The 24,109-nt window shown below is 43.7% G+C and overlaps 2 protein-coding genes across 2 annotated transcripts; one reads left to right on the top strand and one right to left on the bottom strand.

The window, feature by feature from the left end:
- The first annotated feature begins 411 nt into the window (after positions 1 to 411).
- On the top strand, positions 412 to 879 carry LOC116871733 (60S ribosomal protein L30-like). Its single transcript, XM_032864554.1, has one exon. The coding sequence runs from the start codon at positions 482 to 484 to the stop codon at positions 827 to 829; it is 348 nt and encodes a 115-aa protein (XP_032720445.1). The 5' UTR covers positions 412 to 481; the 3' UTR covers positions 830 to 879.
- A 2,490-nt stretch (positions 880 to 3,369) lies between these two features.
- On the bottom strand, positions 3,370 to 23,125 carry GCM1 (glial cells missing transcription factor 1). The gene is made up of 6 exons (XM_032864522.1): positions 23,038 to 23,125; positions 20,103 to 20,318; positions 8,570 to 8,822; positions 7,505 to 7,617; positions 6,419 to 6,547; positions 3,370 to 4,887 (listed from the first exon to the last, which is right to left on the bottom strand). Exons 2-6 carry the CDS (start codon positions 20,193 to 20,195, stop codon positions 4,150 to 4,152), a joined length of 1,326 nt encoding a protein of 441 aa, XP_032720413.1. The 5' UTR covers positions 20,196 to 20,318; positions 23,038 to 23,125; the 3' UTR covers positions 3,370 to 4,149.
- Positions 23,126 to 24,109: the final 984 nt, after the last annotated feature.

Here is a 24,109-nt window from a genome sequence, read left to right as displayed (position 1 = left end):
AGCAACTGGAACTTTTGTACACTAACTGGTAAGAATGCAAAATAATATAGCCATTTTTTAAAAATAGTTTGGCAGTTTCAGTTAAATTTATATGTGCACAAAAGACAAAACAATACTGTATGTATTTGCAAGATGCTGAGAGAACAGATCTTAATACTTCTCATCACAAGAAAAAATGCTTGGAATTATGTGCAGTGATGGGTGTTGACAAAACTGATTGTGCTGATCATTTCACAATATACACAAATATCAAATCATTGTGTTATATGGGTAGCTAAAGCTAATACAATTTTATATAGGGCAATTTAGTCTAAAAAAAAAAAAAACAGTTGAGCACACACACTAATATACCCCACCCCTACTCTCAGAGATGGGGCAGGAGGAATGATAAGAATTAGACCTTTGACTCTTTCCTTTTCTTTCTCCCGGCCATTTTGGCGGCTGCTCTTGGTTGGGGCTGTCCCGCACCTAAGGCAGGAAGATGGTGGCCGCAAAGAAGACAAAAAAGTCGCTGGAGTCGATCAACTCCAGGCTCCAGCTCGTTATGAAAAGTGGAAAATATGTGCTGGGGTACAAGGAGACTCTGAAAATGATCAGACATGGCAAAGCGAAGCTGGTCATCCTCGCCAACAACTGCCCGGCCTTAAGAAAATCTGAAATAGAATACTATGCCATGTTGGCCAAAACTGGTGTCCCTCACCACAGTGGCAATAATATTGAATTGGGCACAGCATGTGGGAAATACTACAGAGTATGCACGCTGGCTATCATTGATCCAGGTGATTCTGATATCATTAGAAGCATGCCAGAACAGACTGGTGAAAAGTAAATCACGCAGAATTTTTCTTTAATAAAACTGGCCACAGCTTATTTTAAAAACAAAAACAAAACAAAACAAAAAAAAAGAATTAGACCTTTGAAAAACAAGGAAAAATCACAATATTCAAGGTACATTAAAGTGTATTTCAAGTCTATTGTAGTTTTTAATTGGTGATTATGCTCTGAAGAAAAGAATCTCTCTTCTCTGCAAAGCAATAAAAACATGCTGGATAAACTTTTATTTGGGAAATAGTAAGAAAGATTCATGTATGTTCAGTTATTTCACAAGTGACCTTGAAACTTAGTTCAAACTCTTGGATCCAGTGGTTACAGACTCAAGGACCATGTAGAAAGAGGGGACTCAAAACCCTGGAAATCTCAGAGGAGAAATGAATTTCTGGCACACTACTTTCCAGAATTTTGAGCCAAAATTTTTAGCAAGCAGACCTTGCTTGCTTTAGAGCATGGAGAAAAGGCATTTATGGGTGAAAAAATAATTTAGGGGCACCTGGCTGGCTCTGTTGGTAGAGCAGATGGGTCCTCATCTCACGGATGTGAATTTGAGCCCCACATTGGGTGCAGAGATTACTTAAATCAACTTGAAAAAATAACTTACTACGACTGAAAATAACAAACCACAACCACACAAAGCAATCTGATTCTTATGGAGACAATCTTGAGCAAACTACATGCTAACTAGCTGATGGCTAGATTGGTGTGTGCTTGTGACAATTTACTGAGCTGTATAGATGATTTGTGCATTCTTCTGTATGTAAGCTATATTCAACTTTTTTACAGTATCCCATATGATTCTATTTGTTAAGCTCCCCGCAAAAGGCAAAACTGAACTACTGTTCCATAGTACATACAAACGTAGTAAAAATATTAAAAGCCAGTCAATTACTTAATGTTCGGAATGCAGTAAAGGGTTTAAGATCAGGAATGGGTGAGATTAGGGGCTCCTATCAGGGGATCTTAACTGACTTAATGTCAGTAAGTTCTATTTCTTGGCCTGAATGGTGCTTACATAAGCACTTGCTTTAGAACTCTGTTAAACTCTAAGTTTTATGCACTTAGAAAACAAATTAAGTAGATTCAACCCAATCTAAATGTCTGCTAATAGAGGACTACTTAAATTAATTATAATACAGTCATGGAATGTATTCTGTACCATTAAAAATGAGACAACCGGGGGTGCCTGGGTGGCTCAGTCAGTTAACCATCTGCCTTTGGCTCAGGTCACCATCTTCAGGTCCTGGAGTCAAGCCCCACATTGGGCTCTCCACTCAGTGGGGAGTCTGCTTCTGCTTCTCCCTCTCCCTCTGCCCTCCCTCCCCTGCTTGTGTGGTCTCTCTCTCAAATAAAATCTTTAAAACAAAAATGAGCCAATTATATGCTTATAAGGTCCTATATGCTTATAAGGACCCGAAGCCCAGATGTGTCCTAAAATGACAAAAGCCATGCTAGAAATGAATCTCATATAGTACTACACACACACACACACACACACACACACACATCTATATACACACACGAAGAATACCTCTATCTCTAGAAGAATAGACAAGAAATGAGTCAATATTGCCTTGAGGAGGAGACCAGCAACCAAATTTTGTATTATGTGCATTTGTTATCTTTTAAATAGAAAGAAAATAATTAATTTTGGAAAATATTTGTTTATTGCACAGTTCTTTCCAGATTTTATGTCTAGGGTCATCTTTTATTGTCAAGTACTTTAGCAAAGAACTGGCATTTAAACATGGCTGACCAACCATGGCCACATTCATTACGCAAGGACTTTTCTGAGCTAACATTTTTCAAGCTCCTTTAGGAACTTGCCACTGACTTAGCCACTATAAAAACAAAGTTAAATGGGACAAGAGTCTAAGCCTTCATGGAAGGGGAAGGCCATGAAGGAAAGTGAGAAGGAAAAGCAGGAAGCCATTTGGCACGATGGGATTTTTCTCCTGCAGCCATTTAGTCTTGTCTTTGTCTTAGATGGGATCAGGTCATATTCCTTGTCCTCACAAGTCTTAGAAATCAACCAGAAAGTGCAGAGTTCACGAATCAACCCCACAGGTTTAATACTAGGCAATGCTTATTAAACCCCTCTGTGGTGGAATCTTCATCTTTCTACACCTCTGAAGCTCTCTTACCCTTTATCCCTGTTGCTTCAGCTTCAGCTTCCCAGAGGGCAGAGGTGAGATCCTAGGTAGGTGGGCTCTTCTCATCTCTGCTGTTTGACAGGATTCAAGGACAATGTAACAGATAATGCAGTGGAGATGCTAAGACCCCCCAAATAACGAGGGGGGAGAAAAAGCAGAGGACATTTCTCACCACAGACCAGACAAGTTTCCATTCCTCGCTAAGGATGAGAGGATTGGAATAGAGGAAGACCCAAAGCACTTGTGTGAGGAAGACTTGCCTTCTGCTTGTTGCCATGGTTCTGATTTACCTGTGGTTATGTTCTGAAAGCTCTTGCCCAAAGAAATTTTTTCAGCCATTTCTTAAAACAGTTTTTTTGAATGGTTATAAAAAACCTGGGTAACCTTTTTTTTTCTTCCAGTTTTATTGATATAATTAACATATAACATTGTATAAGTTTAAGATGTAAAACATAATGACCCGATATATGTATTTGCTGCCAAATTTTTTACCACAATAAGTTAATATCCATTGCTTCACATAATTACACATTTTTTCCCTGTTGTAGGAACATTTAAGATCTACTCTCAGCAACTTCCCAACATGCAATACAATACTGCTAACCAGAGTCATCATGTTGTACATTACAGCTTCCAAAATTACATAAATGTACATTTATCTTAAAACTGGAAGTTTCGTTATCTTTTGATTGCCTTCACCCAATTCCCCACCATGACTCCCGCCCTCCCCCAACAACCTCTGGCAACCCCAATCTGATCTGTTTTTATGAGTCTGGGTTTTTTTAGATTCCACATGTAAATGAGTTCACAGTATTTGTCTTTTTCTGTCTGACTTATTTCACTTAACATAATGCCCTCAAGGTCCATCCATGTTGTCACAAATGGTAGGATTTCCTCACTTTTGTGAGGCTGAGTAATAGAGTCCACTGTATATGTGTGTATATATATATAAATATACACCACACACCGTATTTTCTTTATCCATTCCTCTGCTGATGGACACTTAGGCAGTTTCCATACTTTGGCTATTGTGAATGCTGCTGCAATGACCACGGGAGTGCAGGTAGTTCTACTTTGAGTTTTCTAAGGAACCTTCCATACTGTTTTCCAGAGAGTATGCACTAAATTGTAGTCCTGCTAATAGTGTACAGGTTTTCAGTTTGGATCATCTTAAAGGACAGAGGTTTAGAAGCATCTCATTGCTGTAATGATCCAAACCCACGCCCCTCATGTCTTCATCAAAATCCCATTTGCTGCTCTTGCCTGTCAGTGAGTATTGGTGGTGGGGATGGGAGGCGTAGGCAAGGAGAAAGGGGTCTTCCTGAGGTGAGTGGCATGTGGAGGAAGGGCAGCAGCTGTTAAAATCCACATGCAGCCTCTCTTCATAAAGCTCACCCCCTGGATTAGGCCATAGTGGGTGACAGCTACTTTCGGCCGCAGGCGGTTCCACTGGAATCTGCTGGGGAAAGGGTTCTGCAGAGCTCTGGGAAGGGGAGAAGTCATAAGGCCAGCTGGTCAGAGGGAAAGGGTAACTGGGACAACAGTTGTCATTAAGAGACTGTCTCCCCAAGGCAGTATTTATATTCCATGTTTGCCGATCACCGTAGTCAGAGAAGACTCCGGAAACAGGATGAAGCAGGTCCCCACCATTACAGATCCAACTACTGGACAGTTTGCATTTGTCATAGAGCTTAGTGGGGACCAAGGTGGAGGTGGGGTCTGCCAGGTCAGTGGTTCCCCCCAAGCAACAGCTCTTGGAGAAGAACAAGCAATCATTCAGAGACTTCTGCTGGGGAGTGTTAGCTATTAAACGTCCATTGTAACTACTGGGCAACTGGACGCCCTCCTGGAAAGACCAAGTTAAAGGAAAACTTCCCCAACTTTGGGTTTCACCTGGAAGAGACTAGAAAGGAAAGCGAAAAGCTCACATTAATAAGTTAAGCAAATTGACACGACTACCACAGGCACCCAGAGTTACTCTGTACAAATAAGTGCTCTGTCCGACTTTCCTCATTCCTCACATACTTGAAGCGCAAACACACAGTGGGGTTTCACCACAAGCACTTAAAGTCTGAAAGAAGTCAAGGTTGCCTCCAGGTCCACTGTACAGCCTACTCACCAGCACAAGCTGTGTTACTCTCACTCCTCTGACTCTGAGCAGAGTGAGTGTGTTGAAAATGGTTCATCCTCAAACACAAATCTGATACAGTAACTGTCTTTGTGAGAAACTTGTAAGAGACTATTTAAGAAAAATCAAACTACAGCTTCAAAGATTTATATTATACTCAGTATAACTCTCAGGAGTTCTCTGTCTTGCTTGCTCACCCAGTGTCTCTCTCTCTCTCTCTCTCTCTCACACACACACACACACACACACACACACACACACACACGTCATTGCCTTCCTTGACTTTTCTATTTTTTAGTACTGTTTGCAGTCTGAGAGACTAGGGTTGTTCTGTTGCTTTTCTTCTCAAGAGCCTTTTCTCCAAGGTCATGGGGATTTTGTTGACCCATAAATAGGGCCTCTAGAAAAATGAAGTAGCAAATTTATTTCTATAAATAAAGGAAGCATACGTACTACTTTGCAATTCATCTCAGGGAAAAAAAACTGGCTGAGAGTTAAGTGATCTGCTTGCTTATGTAACAAGAGGGTGGAGATAGAGAGACTGTGACCAGGTAGAGTGGGAGGAAATGCCCTTCAACTTGTCCCATGGCTGGGAGAAGGGGTGAGGAACCTGCCATTCGGTTTCAGGGGCTCACGTGTCCCTATAACCGACCCAAGTGACATTTTCTTTTACTACGTAAGGCATACTTAAAACCTCTAGGGATGCACGGGCTCCATCTCGGTCCTCATGAAAAGAAATGTGAAGCACGGAGCAGCAGTAAAATACACGAATTAGCATCACTATCAAGCAGACAAACCCACCAACCTATAATATGATGCCCATAAAGCCAGAGAGTTCACATCACAGTGTGGCCTCTCCACCCCCAACCCCACAGGTGGCCAATGTTTTCAGAAACTTCCTGGTTATTTCCTCTGGGTCGAGTCTGCTAATCTATTTAGGGGAAGAATGACCATTTTGGAATGGTATTTTGCTGAGACCACTTTAGGTTCACTTCTGAACCAAAATATAAAGTGCCAAATAGAGGTTAAGTACTAATCCAAGTCTCTCCTTGTAATTGTAGCAGGGAAGATGTTTCTAAAATTACATAAAGTTTAAGAGTATTTGAGAGCATGCTACAAGATGGCAGAAATTAAGAGGAAAACCCCAGATTCTATTTCTTTTCTCTGGGGGATGCTGCCCTATAGACGAGCCAGATGGGATGGTTTCGACCTCATTTGTCAGTGAGGAGGGACTGGAGAAGGGTATTGTCCTCACCACGGGCGTGGGGAGTTGCCATATGTTTTGAACACACGGGGGACAGGTTACCTTTGTCTCTGGGCTCTCCTTCAGCTTTAAGGGGACAGAGGCAGATGCCACGTGTGCTTTTTTCATTGTTCTTCTTGCCTCGGCTTCCAATTTGGTTTCTGGTTTTGGATGATCATGCTCTCCCTTTGACTTACAAGAGACAAGGAGGTAAAATAAACAGCAAGATTGGACCTCACGGTGTATAGAATGTTACCCTGTGCCCTGCCGCCTGACTGGGTGCTGCTGCAGGCCCAAGACTTCATAAACCTCTTCGGCCTGTCACACGCTTTCCTGCCCACCTTTGAACACGGTGCCCCTTGCCCACCTGGTGAAGTCACACTTGCAACCATAACAAGCGACACTACAAAGTGCTTCCTGGTGTGCAGAGGAGGCTGCAACACACACCTCACTGACTCTTCAGCATCAGTCCTGCCACCATTATCACTGCCCCAGCTTACAGAGTAGGAAACTGAAGCATGGGGACACTCCACCAGCTATGGAGGAGACACTCCTCCCCGTCCCCCCATGAGTGAGCGGGGAGCTGGGATTCAAAGCATGCTGGAGCTGCCCAAGCTGAGAGCCAGCTATAGAATGCTCGGGAATTCTGGGAGCTGGCTGGCAGCTGAAGATGAGCCACAATGGGAACCCCTGTGATCACAGATGCTGGCCCACGCTAGCCATTGGGACATTTTCTTTTTGGAGGGTTGGTTGACCAGCACACCAAGGACCTTCTGCCATCAGAAGCCAGACTTTATCCTGTTTTTAGCATCGCCCCCTCAAGGACTCCTGCACACCCACATTTTGGGTTTGTTGAAGCCAACCACAGGCCACAGCACTGTGCTAGCCTGAGCGTAATGAGATTACTGCAGGGTGCCTCCCCGCCAGGGGCCGGAGGTGGAATCAGCCAGCTCCCCTCCTGGGGCTCCGGGTCTTGGCGTCTGTGTGCAGGTGTGGGTACAGACATCTGCTTGCCCAGAGCATGCCTCGGGGTTGCTACAGGCTTGCATTCCCCTGCCCATCTCCTGTACGCAACCTCCCCCTGTGCTCTGCACACACTTCCCGAATTAAAGAGAAAACGGCATCTCCTAACTGTAAGTCAAATCCAACCTGGAAGAATATGAAGCGTCCGTCGTGCCTCCAGAAGTTGGTGACCGGGAAGCCCCCATGGCCTCGGCAAGGAATGAGCTTCAGAGGCCCGTCGCAGTTTGGACAGCGTTTCCCTGTAAGAGAGCACAAGCAGGTGACCCTGCCACCTGAGTCCTGAGTCTGTGCGGCCCCCGCAGTCGGCGCTTGACGCTGGGATGGTGGAGAATGGGCCTGGGTGCAGTGTTCCGGGCTCCCTTCCACTGGGCATTACCTCTGACCCCCGGAGGCCTGGCCATCAAAGCCTCCCAGACCAGTCTCACACAGGGACAGAGGAAGCAGTTTCCTACAGACTGGGATATCTCACAGGTCAAGGGAGAGCTCTTCTGAGCAGAAATTCCCTCCCTCCGTATTTACTGAGACCTGAAATTCTTTGTAGAGAAGAGAACAGAAATCCTTCACTTCCCAGTGAGAATTAAAGGGTCAAGGAGCAAAGTCACAGAAAAGAAGAAGCACAGCCCCTAAATGTTCATTAAAGTGTAAATGACTGAGACGAGACCCTTTCCGGAGAGCCAGTTTTCAAGACAGCTTACAAAGAAAGAACACGAAGTAACTTGAAGTCCGAAGCGGGCAGGGCACAGGGGAATGCTGGATGCATCTCTTTCATAATCAGATGGACATGATAAAGAGGACCACAACGAACCGGACTACGGCGTGGACCTAAATGGCGTGGACTCGAGCCAAATCTCCAACTTCGTCCCATTGCTCCCACTCCAGACCAAAGCATTCACTGAGCTCCTGGGTGAGGGCGGGGTGGGGGCGATGGGGACCCATTCCCCAAGATGTCACGTGGTCAAGTGTGATCAACAACGTTCTCCTAGACTTTATGTGGGTCCCCTGATGAACTAGTATGAGTCCCCTAAGTGGTACCTCCGCTTTTGAACAGAAACCTTGAGTCAGGGGCCTTAACCCAAGGGAGCGGTTTTGTTGGCAGGTACTCTGGGCACGGGGAGAACCATAGGGCAGACCCTGAGGGGTGAGGAGGCTGCTGGACGCCAGCTTCCTCACTGTGCCCCCAACGCTACTCACTCTGCTGCTTCTGCCGGGCTTTGTCGCAGATGGCGGGTCGCAGGTAGATCTTGCGGCCCTCCTCTGCAGAGCAGTCACGGCTGCACACCACCACGCCCAGGCAGGACTTCTTGAGGATGCGGGAGTTGTGGTTGTTGGTGTTGCGCATGGCCCAGCTGCTCAGGTGCCGCTGCGCATTCCTGTCCTCTGAGCTGTAGATGTGCTTCTCGTAGGAATCGGGCCATTCCTGGAACCAGTCGGTCTTTTTCACATTCTGGTACAGACACAAAGCATACTGCTGTATTTTAAGCGAGACAACACAACTGTGTAGGGTGCCTGCACGGCTCCGTGGGTTAAGCGTCTGCCTCCGGCTCAGGTCATGACCACAGGGTCCTGGGACAGAGCCCTGCGTTGGGCTCCCTGCTCAGCGCGAAGTCTGCTTCTCCTTCTGCCCCACCCCATCTCGTGCTCTCTCTCTCTCAAATAAATAAGTAAAATCTTAAAAAACACACACACACAACTGTTCTTAGATGTGAAGGTGGTTTTGGCCTCCAAGAGCTGTGGAGACCTTTGGCAAAGACCAACCAGCGTTTCCCTCCCGACAGCAGGATCTGAGCTCGGTGTAGTGACACCAATAGACCTGTCGGGTCTACTGAATGTTTGCTCCCTGGATCAAGCTGGGCTGTCATTCAGTACCCCCCACCTCCCCTGAGTTCTACTCCATGATGATTCTCTAGGCCTTGGAGAGAAGACTTATTGACCATCTCCCACGAAGAATTTTTGAGGTGCAGTAATGTGATTGTGCTCTTACACAATCACACTGGAAAACACTGTGGCAGGGTAGTGAGATAATGTCTCATAACACATTAGTTACCTTATTGGGAAGGTGAGGAGTTTATGCAGTCACCAGAGCTGAACAGTGGGAAAACTAGAGAACTTGGGTTTGGGAGGGTTCTGATAGCCACTTTCTCCCCTGGGGAGAACTTCTTCCTTTTTCTCTACTTCTAGATCCATGGGCCTCCAACAAGGAGGGGGAGTTTACTTTGGCTGCAAAGTTCTACGTTCTTGCCTAGCACTAGCACTAGCACTATTTACCCTGCGTGAACATCTAAGCTCTCCTTAAGAAAGAGCATCAGTACACTCAATCCTTAGGGCATTTGTCATTGGGCTTCTTGCACTTCTGTTTCTTTATCTGTAGAATACGGATAACGAGACCTGCCAACCTTAAGTATGGTTCTGAGAATATGATAATATATAAAAAATACTTAGCACAGCACCTAGTATGGAATAAGCTCTCAATAAATGTTAGTCACTGATGTTGAGGCTCCCATTCCTCTGGCCCTTTGGCGCATAGATCCTGCATTTGACTGATCCTGCTTCATTCTCAGGAATGACAATCTTTGGGCATCTGGGTGGCTCAGTGGGTTAAGCCTCTGCCTTCGGCTCAGGTCATGATCTCAGGGACCTGAGATGGAGCTCTTCATCAGACTCTTTGCTCAATGGGGAGCCTGTTTCCCCCTCTCTGCCTGCCTCTCTGTCTACTTGTGATCTGTCAAATAAATAAACAAAATCTTAAAAAAAAAAGAATGACATTTGCTAAGCAGTCTCCATACTCAAACTTAGGCTGTGTCTATTCTCATACCCTCCAGAGACCTGGCATGACAGAAGAACATTTTTCATCAAGAAGATTCTAGAAGGTCAGAGAGAAGATTCTAGAAGGTCCAGAAGGAGAGGTCAGGGTGCCTTCCTTTTGATTCCCCGACAAGAAAGCAGGCATAGAATATTGCAGGGGGCGGGCATTTTAGAAGGAAAAGAGAAAATATCAACAACAGGATGGAAGGGCAGCATGGGGAAGTTGGTGTATATTGAGTTAGATTTCAAGTTTAAAACATGCCAAAGAGCTTTGTAACCTGAGACTCTGGGCAAGTGACTATCTCTGAAGCCTCATTTTGCTCTTCTCCAAAATGGACATAGTGATAAAATATTCTTTAAAGAAGTACCACCAAGAGCAGATGTGTTGTAAACTTTAAGTTTGATATAATGATAGTTGCCATTTGAATGGCATGTTGTGGGAACTAAGGTGGATCTGAGGAAACATAAATGAGGTAGAGGTAGTGTTGGTACAGTTAAGAGCTGGGGTCTGGGGGCACCTGGGTGGCTCAGTCATTAAGCATCTGCCTTCAGCTCAGGTCATAATTCCAGGGTCCTGGGACTGAGCCCCACATCGGGATCCTTGCTTAGCCAAAGGCCGCCTCCTCCCTCTCCCACTCCTCCTGCTTGTGTTTTCTCTCTTGCTGTGTCTCTCTGTCAAATAAATAAGTAAAATCTTTAAAAAAAAAGAAGAAAGCTGGGGTCTGCAACATAGGGCTCATGGTTCAAATCCAGACCATTGCTTTTTTTTTTGTAAATAAAGTTTTATTAGAACACAGCCAAGATCATTCACTTGAGTGTTGTCTATGCATACTTGACATTACTACAGCCAAGTCAAGTCATTATAGCAGAGACTGTAATGGCCCATAAAACTGAAAATACTGACTATATGGCCCTTTAGAGAAAGTCTCCTGACTTCTGGTTAAGAGCCCGGCCCCTGAAGTAGACGGCCTCAGTACAAAGTCTTAACCAAGTTCCTTGCCCTCTGGGTGCCTTCACTTCCTGCTCTCCTGCTCTAGAAAATGGAGGTGACAGGAGTACCCACCTCACAGGGATGTTATGAAGACTGAATGAGTTAACACACATAAAACATCTGAAGCCGTGCCTGGAGGACCAGATCCAGGAGTACAAGCAGCCAATGTGGTTTTAAGAGCCAACGGCTTTCAGGAGGGAGAAGACCCACAGAGAGGGCACTTCGTGCTTTAAACCTTGTCAAGCCAAACCCAAGATGGAGTCCAAGCCCCTCAAAAGCAAAGACTTTACTGGAATAACTGACTCCACAGCCTTCTTTCTCAGAGTAATGGCTCAGGGGAACCCTTCATGTGCCTCACTGTAACTGCTGTGAGGTGAGAAGGGAAATGGAGGAGGGCGTGTGGCATCTGCAAAAGGCCCCTGAGGTCCATCAGGCAGCTAGAGCAGAGCTTCCGGGAAACAGACACGGCCAGGCCAAGATGCTGAGTGGACCATCTGCTTTTTCCAGCTCTTTCCCTCCCTCTCCCAATTCTCTGGGAATTCCGAGCTGGGTAAGATTCATGTCAGGCAGCAAGCCCCCTTCCTGCTTCCTCCACACACCTTGTCTTCTCTTCTCTGCCTTCTGACCTAAGGCTCTAAGTAATGCCTTCTTAATTTCTGTAATCACAGAAACGCCCCAAGAAGCAGAATATTTTATCTTCTGAAATAAGAAAAATGTGGGTTCAAACACTAACATGTGGACCTTTAACAATTTGGGCTGTAAAAATTGATTGGAGGCATTTGAATAATTCAGACACAAAGCACAGTTGTCAGGGTAGCAGAGACAAGGGCCACGCAGACTTGAAGAAAAGCGGAGATTTTCATTTTCAAGGTGAGTAGCCCCTGCAGGCTGGTCAGTGCCATTAATCCCAGGAACCACGAGGAGGGGAAGGTGTACGTGTGAGTGTCTCAGAGGTTCAGAGGAAGAAATGATCTCCATCGTCTTTCGTCCCCACAGTTTTCTCTCAGTTCAATGTGTACTTTGATCTCCCTTTGAAGCTTCCTCTTTGACTTACGGATGACTTACAAATATACTGTTTATTTGCCATGTATGTGCAGATTTCCCCACTGCCCTTCGCTATTAATTTCTAGGCTGGTTCCACCGTCGTCGGGGAACATTGTATTTTAACTATTTTAACATTGTTGAGGTTTGTTTTAGGGCTTACAGTATTTTCTTTTTAAGAAATATTTTATTTATTTATTTCTTAAGTAGGCTCCACACCCAACGTGGGACTTGAACTCACAACCCTGAGATTAAGAGTCACATTCTCAAATCTAAGCCAGCCAGTTGCCTCAGTGATTATAGTATTTTCTACATTTGAAAATATCTGTCTTTTTATTTGTTTTTTTTGGGTTTTTATTAGTAGCCTCTATACCCAGTGTGGGGCTCGAACCCACGATCTCCAGATCAAGAGTCACATGTTCTTCTGATTAAGCCAGCCAGGTGCCGCTACATTTGACTATCTTTTAGGCCTCTTTTTTTTCTTCCCAGCAGCCTCTTCACTGGCAGCCTACATTTCCAGTTCCATCAGTAATGCAGTAATAATTCTGACAACGTATTAACTTGAGAAAATTCCTAGGAGTAAATGTGTTCATATCAAGCTCTTCTCTATGCCCAATCTTTTGATTTGGATGCTTAGTGGAATCTTTGACATCGTTTGACATTGAAATTAAGACAAAACCTAGATTCCCATAATGCAAAGGAACCCAGGTGTCAAATGAATGACAGTGATTTCTGAAAGCCTTGTAAATTCAAGGCACTAGAGAGGTAAAATTTAAAAAGAAAGAATAATCATTTCTTAATCTCGTTTAGCGGATCTCCATAAAATGTTTTCTTCTTTCCTGATCTTGTGTTTATTTTAATTTCTAACTTTTCATGAGTAACTTTGTTTTTCCTCTTGGTTAAGAAGTTTATAATTTAAAGGGAATATTATTCCTCAGGTTTCCAACAGGAAATCTAACGAATTTATATTTTATAATCTCAAGGGGTAACATCACTGGGGGTTTAACATTTCTATGACTTCTGTAATTTTTTTACTAAGAGACCTAATCCTCTAACTCACTCAAAATCTCTGCATCTCCATGGAATCCTAGAGCACCCAATCTTCCTTATTCTGCTTTACTTAACTACCTGAAGTTCTAATAGGGTCCCTTAAAAATTAAATATGTACTATTAAAACAAAACTAATAAAATGAAAATGAAAATTGTGAAATATGTCATCAAAACACCTACACTACCCTGTTATTATATTAAAATGGATTTCACCTAGCATATAATCCACTCTCATACAAAGCAATTATCTGCATTTTTCTTTAATGCTAAGAATAGCTTAATTCAGGGTGCCTGGGTGGCTCAGTGGGTTAAGCCTCTGCCTTTGGCTCAGGTCATGATCTCGGGGTCCTGGGATTGAGCCCCGCATTGGGCTCTCTGCTCCTTGGGGAGCCTGCTTTCCCCTCTCTCTCTGCCTGCCTCTCTGCCTACTTGTGATCTCTGTCAAATAAATAAAAACAAAATCTAAAAAAAAAAAAAAAGAATAGCTTCTTTATAAATAAATATTTCCAAATAAAACAGGGAGGGCATACAGATGTACCTTTAAGCAAATCAGATAGAGGGAATAAATGACATGTTACTTATGGAACACAGAAAAAGAACCAATTCAACCAGCATTTTGGTTTCTATACACATTTTCAGGAACTTATCTCTTCTGCGCCAACAGGAAACGAAACCCATGTGTTCTCAAAGAAGAAATTCAACTCAACAAAATGCTTTTGAGTTAACTCAAAAGGGCTAATATGCAATTTCCTACCTTTGTTAAAGGATCAAAATTCAAAACAAAAGTGTCCTTAATTGTTCAGACAACACTAAGATGGGCCGGAGTTCTCCTGTTTTCAAACTCTCCATCGCTTGCTTCTCTCTACTCTCCTTCTTTCCCTTTCCACTCTACTTGGCTAAGCAAGGTACCTCCCGGCAGGCACCCAGAAGACAGTTTCTCCTACCACAGATGCAGTAATGTCCCCATCCCAACAAGAATCTGGGGTGGCAGAGTGATTCTAGCTCCAGTAGTGGGGATTCAATGACCAAGGGAGTCCAATATAGGTGGAGCTGTCCCAGGAAGTTCAAATGACCTTGACATCAAGGGGAACGCTGGCAAGGAGGACAAAGTCATAGGTGTACCTGTTAGACCAACAATAACGTGACCTGATCACGCAGGCAGATAATAACTGACAAGAAACCCAGAATCTGGTTTACCTGTTAGCTCTTCAGCACCAAGACACATCTGATTACTCCTGGCTCATTGTGATTACATTTAGCCACACCTGAACTCACTGAAGAGCTCCAAGATTCACCTTCTCTTTGAAGTCTGAGGCAAAGGCAACCTTGCTGGCTAAAATCATGGTCCAGGAAATTAACTAACTGGAGACATGGGTTCTTTGTGGTTGACTCACCAGATTTTAGGCTGACCTGTACTTATGTTTAGCCCATGTATATTTATCTTTTCTCTGGAAAAGAATATACTTAAAGCTTGGAATTTTGTGAGTTAACGGCTTGGTGTGGCTTTGGCCATGGTTTGCTGTTTTTTATTTAATTTAATTTTACTATTTTTTAAGTAAGCTCTATGCCCAACATGGGGCTTCAACTTATAACCCTGAGATCAAGAGTTGCATGCTCTACTGACTGAGCCAACCAGGCACCCCTGGCCACAGGTTTAAACTGCATACTTAGGAACCAAATGATTCAGGGTTTGTCTGCCATGGTGCTTCTAAGTACACCCTGTACTCAGAGAAACTGGCTGGTGTTAGGAACAGAACAGGTGTTCTCAGTGCCCTGCCAAAGTGGGTGCTACTTAGGAAGAAAAAGAAGTAATTCTTTCCCGATTTCCAAACAAGAAAAAGAAAAAAAGCACTTTCTTAGCTGTTCAAAGCTGCCAAGAGTTACAGTCAGTATTAATGAGATTGTGACCCTTTCCGTGAACTTGTAATAAACATTTTTAATGTAGGGAAGACTAAACCAACACCAGACATTTGCTGCTTGGGTCAAGCAAACCCTAATGCAATTATAGTTGCACCTTTAAAATGAAAATGAAAATATAAGGGGAATAAAAAGGGAAAGCAAACTGATACACCACACTGGTCTGACATTTTTATCAATGGTGGTTTTGAGTAAGTTGAGTGCCGCAGTTCAGGGCTGGCTCCCTGGGGGCTGGATTATGGAGAAAGGGTGTCAAAATGACCACCCTTAGAGGAGGAAACAGAAGCAAGTGAAAGGAAGATTTATAAAGATCTAACATGCAGCTGAGCAGAGGAGGAAGCCCACATGAAACAAATAGAGGGGAGGGATGACTTAGCCAGAGCAAGAGGACTTTCAGCCCCAGATCCAATCATGATTCTATCTGTCCCCAAAAGCCTAATGACTACCCTTTTCCTAGAAAATAACTGAATCCTCTTAGAATAGTCTGCTTCCAAACCGCCTTTCCAGCCAGTAGCCTCCCCATCTCACTGCCGACCCTGCTGGATGCCTGTGCACAAGCTCCCTCAAACGTAGAGGCTGAATAGCTTTTGGACTCTGGTGCCCTGTTCTGCCTTGATGGTCTTGTTTGCTTCCCCCTTTTACATTTACAAGGCATTGCTCCGAGAAAGCCCTTTGCCAGAAGCCGTCTTGATTGCCATGTCCAAGGCACGCTGAATTACATATGTCCTTTTGCAAGGACCTCCAGCATTTTTCTGCATGACACAGACTCCATTTAGGCACTGACCTTATTACTCCATTTGCCCAAAAGATCATGGGCTCATCCATGAAAGTTAGCATAGCTTCATGGCCCCTATATCCTCAGAGCCTGCTGTAGTGTCTGACACATTGTCGTCACTCAGAAATGTTGGGGTCTTTTTAAAATTTAATTTAATTTAATTATTTAATTTATTTGAGAGAGAGGGCAAGCAAGCAGGGGAGAGGCAGAGGAAGGAGAGAGAGAAAATCCCAAGCATGTTCCATGCTCAGCACGGGGCTCGACCTCCCGACCCTAAGATCATGACCTGAGCCGAAATCAAGAGCCTGATACTTCACCAGCTGAGCCACCCAGTCGCCCCACGGAACATCTAATGTCCTAAGGAGGATATCAGCATTCACTATTGGCAAAAACCAACCCATAAATCTTGGCATGATTGAGATGTGTAAGGGGCTACGGAATTTCAGGGCATGAAGCCTGCATTCAGCATTCGGCGGCCCATCTCAAAACTTGAAGCATGTGAGCAGATCAGCAGTAAAGAAATGGGTCTACCAGTTGCCAGAATTTGCCTACACACTGTGGAAGTAGTCATCCTGGCAAGAACACAAAATTAGGAAAAAACAAACTCTGAATTCCTTGTGCGAAATTTACAACAATAACAAGCAATTGCATCTGATCCTTCAAACCGGATTTTTTTTGGTGCCCAAACAGGTAGTCTGAGGAACATGAATCGCCTGAGGGGCTCCACAGAGAGGACTCCAGGGTCAAAAACAAGTCAGAGCCACAGAGTCCGACACCGCCTTCTCTTGGGAGCACCGCCAACACAGACGTGGATGGAAGTCTCCGATCCGCGCAAAGAAATCTGTTTAATTCGTTGAACCCAGGGCTTCTGTTTTTCTTTACAACACCTACAAAAATGCTGCGTCACCCATAGTCCACAGAACATACTTTGTTAAACAGGGCTCTAAGCGGCTTGCGTAAGGAATTTCGATTTTCCTTTTACCGAGGAGGTAACTGAGACTTAAAAATGGTTTGTTTAGAGTCACACAGATTGAAAGCAGTGGAGCCATTCACTAGTGAATTCCACACTTATCAACTGCTGTTAATGTATGTCAGGTACTGTGTTAACACTGGGCTGACAGTTCTAGAAGGCAGGCTGCTTTCCTACTCTCAGGTCCCAGAACCCTAGACTGGTCAGTGCAGCCACCTTATTTTCAGAAGAGGAAAGGGAGTCTCAGTAAAGGTAAACAACTCCCTAAGGCTTTACAGATTAAAAAGAGGCAGAACTGGAATTCCAAGCCGGGGTTTTGTCCCCGTACCCCGGCTTACACAGTGCAACCACTCGGCCTTGAAATACTCACAAAATATACAACCTAATCAGCTTGGAAATCTTTCCAAGACCCTTTTATTTTTCACCTCAAATGGTTCGTGATATGATTCCAGAGCCAGCACAAACCCAGATCAGGATGGTGGTGTCTCTGCTTAGAAAATATTAAAGGGACATGGCACTTTTTTTTTTTTTTTTTTGAGAGAGAGAGAAAACGCATGAGCTGGGGGCGGGGAGCAGTGGCAGACAGAGACTCTTATGCATACTCTATACCCTGCACAGACCCTCAAACGGCTGGACGGGGCTCGATCTCACAACCCTGACATCACCACCCCAGCCAAAACCAAGAGTCGGAGTCCTAACTGACTGAGCTACCCAGGTGCCCCAAAGGAACTGCACTTCTATCATTACCCCGGGATATTTACAAGGGCACTTGCTGAAGTTCACGGAGTTATTTCCAGGAGCAATCCTACTTTTTGATTAACTATAAATGATGCATTTTCAAAACAACATTGTGTATTTTTATAAATTTCTGAATGCAATGTCTTGGGAAACTGAGAATGCTTTTGTTTTTGGAAATTCATAATGGAAAGTGAACTTTCATGAGTTCCGAGTTTTCCTCCAGAAGAGTGGTGCTTCCTTTCTTTTTTTAAAAGATTTTATTTATTTATTTGTTTGACAGAGAGGAAGAAGGAGAAGCAGGCTCTCTGCAGAGCAGGGAACCCAATGCGGGGCTCGATCCCAGCACCCTGGGATCACTACCGGAGCTGAAGGCAAAAGCTTAATCAACTGAGCCACCCAGGTGTCCCTGGTGTTTCCTTTCTTTTGTTTACAGATCTGATGAATGATATAGTCTTTGGTCCCAGAAAAAAAAAAAATGCATGTTAGTAGACAGTGTTACCTACCCCGCCACTTCAGAGGGTTCTCAAACCCCATTAAAACCCCTGCTCGAGGAAGCGGCCCTGCAAACCTTCCAGGTCCTTGCTTACTTCTACTCTTGAAGCTTAGGTTACCTGGAAGCCACTTGTGAGCTACGATCATGAAATTAGGAAAAGGAAGTGATCTACATCCCTGAGCCAGGTAAACTAAAATGTACGTTAAAGTTTCTCCTAGAACAGCAGCAACGATCATAAACCAATTAGGAGCAACCATAAAGGGGCAGCTGGGTGGCTCCGTCAGTTAAGCGTCTATCTTCTGGCTCAGGTCAGGATCCCAGGTCAGGATCCCACCGTTCTGAGATGGAGCCCTGCTCAGCCCGGAGTCTGCTTCTCCCTCTGCCCCTCCCTACTGCTCATGCTCTCTCTCTCCTTCTCTCTCTCAAATAAATGAATCAAATCTTAAAAAAAAAAAAAAAAAGGCACAACTATAAGGACAAATCCCTACAATAGATATTTATATGATTCAACTAGGGTTTATTTAACCACCTTAACTGAGTGAAAAGTAGGGTATATATATATATATATATATATATATATATATTTAAGATTTTATTTGTTTATTTGACAGAACAGAGATCACAAGTAGGCAGAGAGGCAGGCAGAGAGAGAGGAAGGGAAGCAGGCTCCCTGCTGAACAGAGAGCCCGATGCAGGTCTCGATCCCAGGACCCTGGGATCATGACCTGAGCCGAAGGCAGAGGCTTTAACCCACTGAGTCACCCAGGCGCCCCCAGGGTATACTTTTTGACTTCCAGCTCTTCTAAGACCTACTGAGAGGTAACATAGGTAGGAATTTAAGAGAAAACAGAGAAACAAAAGAAAACCTTCATTAGAGTGAAATTTGAAATGATCTGGAAGTCTTCGTGAGAATGAAATCTGGAATGGTTTTAAACTGAGACTGTGGAAGCTCATTTCTTCTGCCCTGCCTTGGTAAAAAACAAATTTGTTCCCCAGAATCAGGCAGACTAGCTTGACCTTTTCATTAAACAGTACTGGTGATCTCCACCCTGCCTTCCCAATACCCTTTCCAACAACTTCCAGTGAAAACATCCTTGGAATGCCAAAAAGGGAGTCAGGGGAGGTCAGTTTTACACAATTAATATTTTCCACCAAATTAAGAGTTAAAAAGTCAAATGCCAAAAATGAAGGTAAAGAAAATATGAAACAGTCTCTCCGTAGCCGGAAAACAGCCCCGTGTATATCCACCCCATCTTACTTACACAAGTTCTAGAAGAGTTGCTCTGGCCCATAAGAGCACTATCATTTGGACATTCCAGTTACAGATTTAATTTAAAACCATTACTATATGGGGCACTTGGGTGGCTCAGTTGGTTAAGCGACTGCCTTCGGCTCAGGTCACGATCCTGGAGTCAGTCCCAAGATCGAGTCCTGAATGGGGAATCCCCGCTCAGGGAGCGTCTGCTTCTTCCCCTATCTCTGCCCGCTACTCTGCCTGCCTGTGCTCTCTGTCAAATAAGTAAGTAAAATCTTTAAAAATAAAGTTTTAAAAACCCAATACTATATAGCAAATAAGGCTTTCTGGGAATCTGTGCACTGTGCAGAGTCAATCTATTTGCAAATAACTTATCATCGACTTTATTCTACCAGCTAGTTGGGGTAGGTGCGACAGGAGCCAAGCCAAACTTGGAAAAGAGAAGGGAAGCCGCATTTTCTTTGTTTCAGTCTGTAACTGTTGTGGGATGAGGGGTGGTGTCACCAGGTAAAGACCCACTCCAATTCTAGGTCATGGCATCTCCTCTTAAAATTCCTCAGTTAGATGCCCAGCCAAAGCTCTGCAGGACAGGAATTTACACAGCTTGGCCCCTCACCAATTTCCTTCCAGAATGTAACAAGTTAAGGCTTCAGAGTCAAAGGCTGAAGGCAGATTCTTATGTAAGTACGTACCTGTGGCAGTTTCAGATCGTTAATATCCCAGCTTAACATCTCCTTGTCCTCGGAATCAAGGTCTTCAGGCGCCATGACAGTTAGGTCAGCCATAGGGTTCCTTCTACTCAATTTCCCACAGAAATGGTGAGGAATCTGCCTCTCAAAGGTGTTTCCTACAGTCGGATCAATGCACTCTTGACTCAGTAGCTTAGACCTGGAGACTGTTTTCTGACACTAAAAAATAAGTGATAGTAATACTGACCGTTAAAGAGATAAAAATCAGTACTCGCCTGCCAGAAAAACCTGTTTCATTGACATTTTTGCAAGCACCAACATACAAAATAAAAACACAATGTAGAAGTCATTAGTGATCTTGTGACAATAAAGCTCGACCACAGGGTGTCAGAAGCACCACGCTCACTGGGTTGAGGCCGCCTTTCTCCCTGCTAGGCCCAGGCTGGGAATGCCAGAGTGGGGACCATTGTCACCTGCAGCCAATGGTTAGAACACTGTCCTCCATATACCTTGGGGCAAGAGGGAGAGCTGGCTTGGACCTGTTTTCATAGATTTACCTTTGTACACTAGCTTACACATGTGTGGTTCAAGTCAGAAGTGGGAAACATCACAACCAAATGTATCCAGAAGTATTTTTTAAATCTAAATTTCCAGAGATGAATTTTTATCTCAATAAACCAGTGTGTACCTTGTATTTTCAAATATTATTAATGGATAGCCTCAAATCAGATTCCCTCTCAAACCTGGGCATTATTGACACTTTGGACCTGGTAATTTTTTTCTGAGATTTTATTTATTTATTTGACAGAGAGAGAGAGAGAGAGAGAGAGAGCGAGCATGGGAGGGAACACAAGCAGGGGCAGTGGGAGAGGGAGAAGCAGGCTTCCCACCGAGCAGGGAGCCCGATATGGGGCTCGAGCCTAGGACCTTGGGATCATGACCTGAACCAAAGTCAGATGCTTAACCGATAGAGCCACCCAGGAGTCCCAGGACCTGATACTTTTTGCTTTGGGAGGTTATCTTGTGCACTGTAGGACGTCTAGCAGCATCTGTGGTCTCTGACCATTAAGTGTCAGTAGCAACACATCATTTGTTGTGACAACCAAAAATGTCTCCCTACATGGCCAGATGTCCCCTGGAAGGGGCAGAACTGTTTGAGAACTACTGCTTTAAAATAGTATTTCTTCAAAAAAAAAAAAAAATAGTATTTCTTCAAGGCAGAGGTTCATAGGGGAAGAAAGGAAAAAATGAAACAAGATGAAACCAGAGAGGGAGACAAACCATATGAAACTCTTAATCTCAGGAAACTGAGGGTTGCTGGGGAGGTGGGAGGAATGGGATGGCTGGGGTATGGACACTGGGGAGGGTTATGTGTGTGGGGAGTGTTGGGTGTTGTGTAAGATTGATCAATCACAGACCTGTATCCATGAAACAAATGCCGCATTTTATTTTAAAAATAAAATTAAAAGAATGTTATAAAATAAAAAAAAATTTTTAAATAAAAATATTGTTTTCTGACTTTAACTCAAAAGTACCCTTCAAGGTTTTCTAATAAAAATCTCCCTCTTCTCTCCGCCCTGCCCCCCCACCGGAGATTCTATCTCATTTTGCTCTGATTAAATCGTATTATGTAAATGAGAGATTCAAAAATGTTTGCACACTGAATTTCCTCCCCCATGAGAAATACCACTCTGGTTTCTAATCATAACTGGTTAAAGGAGATTTAGCCAAAAAAGAAAAAAGAAAAAAGAAGGAGGAAAAGAAAGGAAGGAAGGAAGGAAGGAAGGAAGGAAGGAAGGGGAAGAAAGGAAATGTTCTACTCTGAGGAAAAAAGTGATCATTCTGCGGATGAAATGTGCGTATTAGTAGAACACAAAGTGAAACATGTTAGTATGCGTGCAATCTCCATTTGCTGGTGGCTCTTGTAAAAACAAGGGACATAATGATGTTACATAAAACAACTTAATAGTAAACCTGAACTATGAGTTAGTTTAATAGTCTCCAACTGAGGAAGTGCCATGGGCTCTGTTCCTTAGTTACGTATCTTTATATAACCCTAACACTTGTCAGTTACTGAGATCTGACGGCAGGTATATGAATATAGAAGACTGCTGACCCGAAAGTATGACCCTTACATAATAAGCTAATAGGGGTCCCTTCACCCCTTATCCCCCTACCACACTCACCTACAACCTAGTGGTCAAAGATTCAAAGAGCATGAAGTCCATCACCCTTGTTTCAAACACTGCCATGCAAGGTTAAATCCCCAGGAGTTCTAAATCAAACTCTATGTTTGGGAAATAACATTGAGTTGCTGAAGAAATGCTGCTACAGACTGACCTGAATTCAGATTTCAATTCCAAGTCTACGAGACACAGAGATCATGTGGCGACCTGATGGTAACAGCTTTATGGGGTTACCTCTCTGAGCGTTAACAGTAGTAACTCAGATGGTCTAAAACTTGTTGTAGCTCATTGGGACAGACTGAACTTTTTTCTTTTTTTTTTTTAAGACCTTGAATAACAAGAGTCATATCTCAAAAATTCCTAAGCATTTCTTTAAACGACACAGACATAACTCTTTTGTTTTTAAACTAAGGGGAGAGGAATAAAAAATCCTGCTGTACAAGATTTCATTTTTTATTTTCTCAGTTATAAATTGTTGCCAAATGAACAAACCTCAGTTTAGTATTTCCCTGAAAGCTAAGAACAAAACACAGCAACGACTGTTTGCAGCCCTTAGAAAATAAATAATTCAGTTTTTCTCCAGAATTAAAAAACGTAATTTGTAAAGATTTCCTTTTTTTTTTTTTAAGCAACTTGGGGCAAAATGTATTCAAATTTCATCATTTCAAGTAGAACTGAAATCCTGTAGGAACGGGATTGCTATCAGCATATTCCTTACATTGGCCTCACCCCGGGATTTCTGGCTTCCTTACCTTCTGACTTCTTACGGAGATGCAGACAACACCGTGTCATAAAAATTTCATCTCTGGTTCAGGTCCCAGCAGGTTCTGGTCATTTTCTAAGCAGAAGCTGCAGTTCCCTAATCCAGGTCAAGGTACACTATGCTAATGAGCTCTGGCAAAAATCCAATCAAAATCTAGACACTCTGAGTTTGGGATGGACTTAAGAGCTTGGGCCAGGGACGAGCGATGCAGGCAGTCACTTAACCAGCCCAACTGTCCCCAGAACACCAGCAATGTTAGGCATATTCTATTGTTCACCTTGGAACTTTCCCCTCCTTTATGTTAAGAGGGGATGTTGACTGATATGGACACTGAAAAAAGAATTTCATGACGGGGGCGCCTGGATGGCTCAGTCTTTAAGTGTCTGCCTTCGGCTTAGGTCATGGTCTCAAGATCTCATGGGGCTCCCTGCTCAGCAGGAAGGTTGCTTCTCCCTCTTCCACTTCCCCTGCTTGTACCCCACCCCTGCCCCCTGTCAAATAAATAAATAAATAAATATCTTAAAAAAAAAAAAAAAAAAAAAAAGAACTTCATGAGGAAGTATAGGTGTTTTCCTACTCAGAATTTCGTAGTTTGAGCCCAAAGCAGACTAATTTAACAACAGATTCTAATTCATCTACCACTTACCCTGCCTGTGTACGTATTAGAGAGAACAGAGAGACAGGCAGAGGTGGGGAAATACCATGCTGATGGAACCTACTGGAACAGATATTGGATGGCCAACACTCCTAAACCAGGAATACTATAAAATGCTATTCTACACCTACCAACGCCCTCCCCCACACACTATTTCTGAGTGTTTAATTCCCTCAAATATCACCATCCTCCCAAGTCAGTTCAGTCCACATGCTATGTTCCAGGCCATCTGCTAGGCTCTGGAGATCTAAGGGAGAATTAAAGTATTAAGTTTCATAGCGGAAAAGATGAACAAAGACACAAATAAGCCTAAGATAATGAATGCATGGAATCGAGGCATCCAGAAGGAATGTGGAAGGGGAAGGTATGAAGCTGGAGGGATGATGATCTGGGGAAACATCTTTCA

This window comes from Lontra canadensis, unplaced genomic scaffold (genome assembly GCF_010015895.1).
Source record: "Lontra canadensis isolate GAN:19392208 unplaced genomic scaffold, GSC_riverotter_1.0 scaffold27, whole genome shotgun sequence".
Lineage (NCBI taxonomy): Eukaryota > Metazoa > Chordata > Mammalia > Carnivora > Mustelidae > Lontra > Lontra canadensis.
This window is presented reverse-complemented; position numbering and strand designations above follow the sequence as displayed.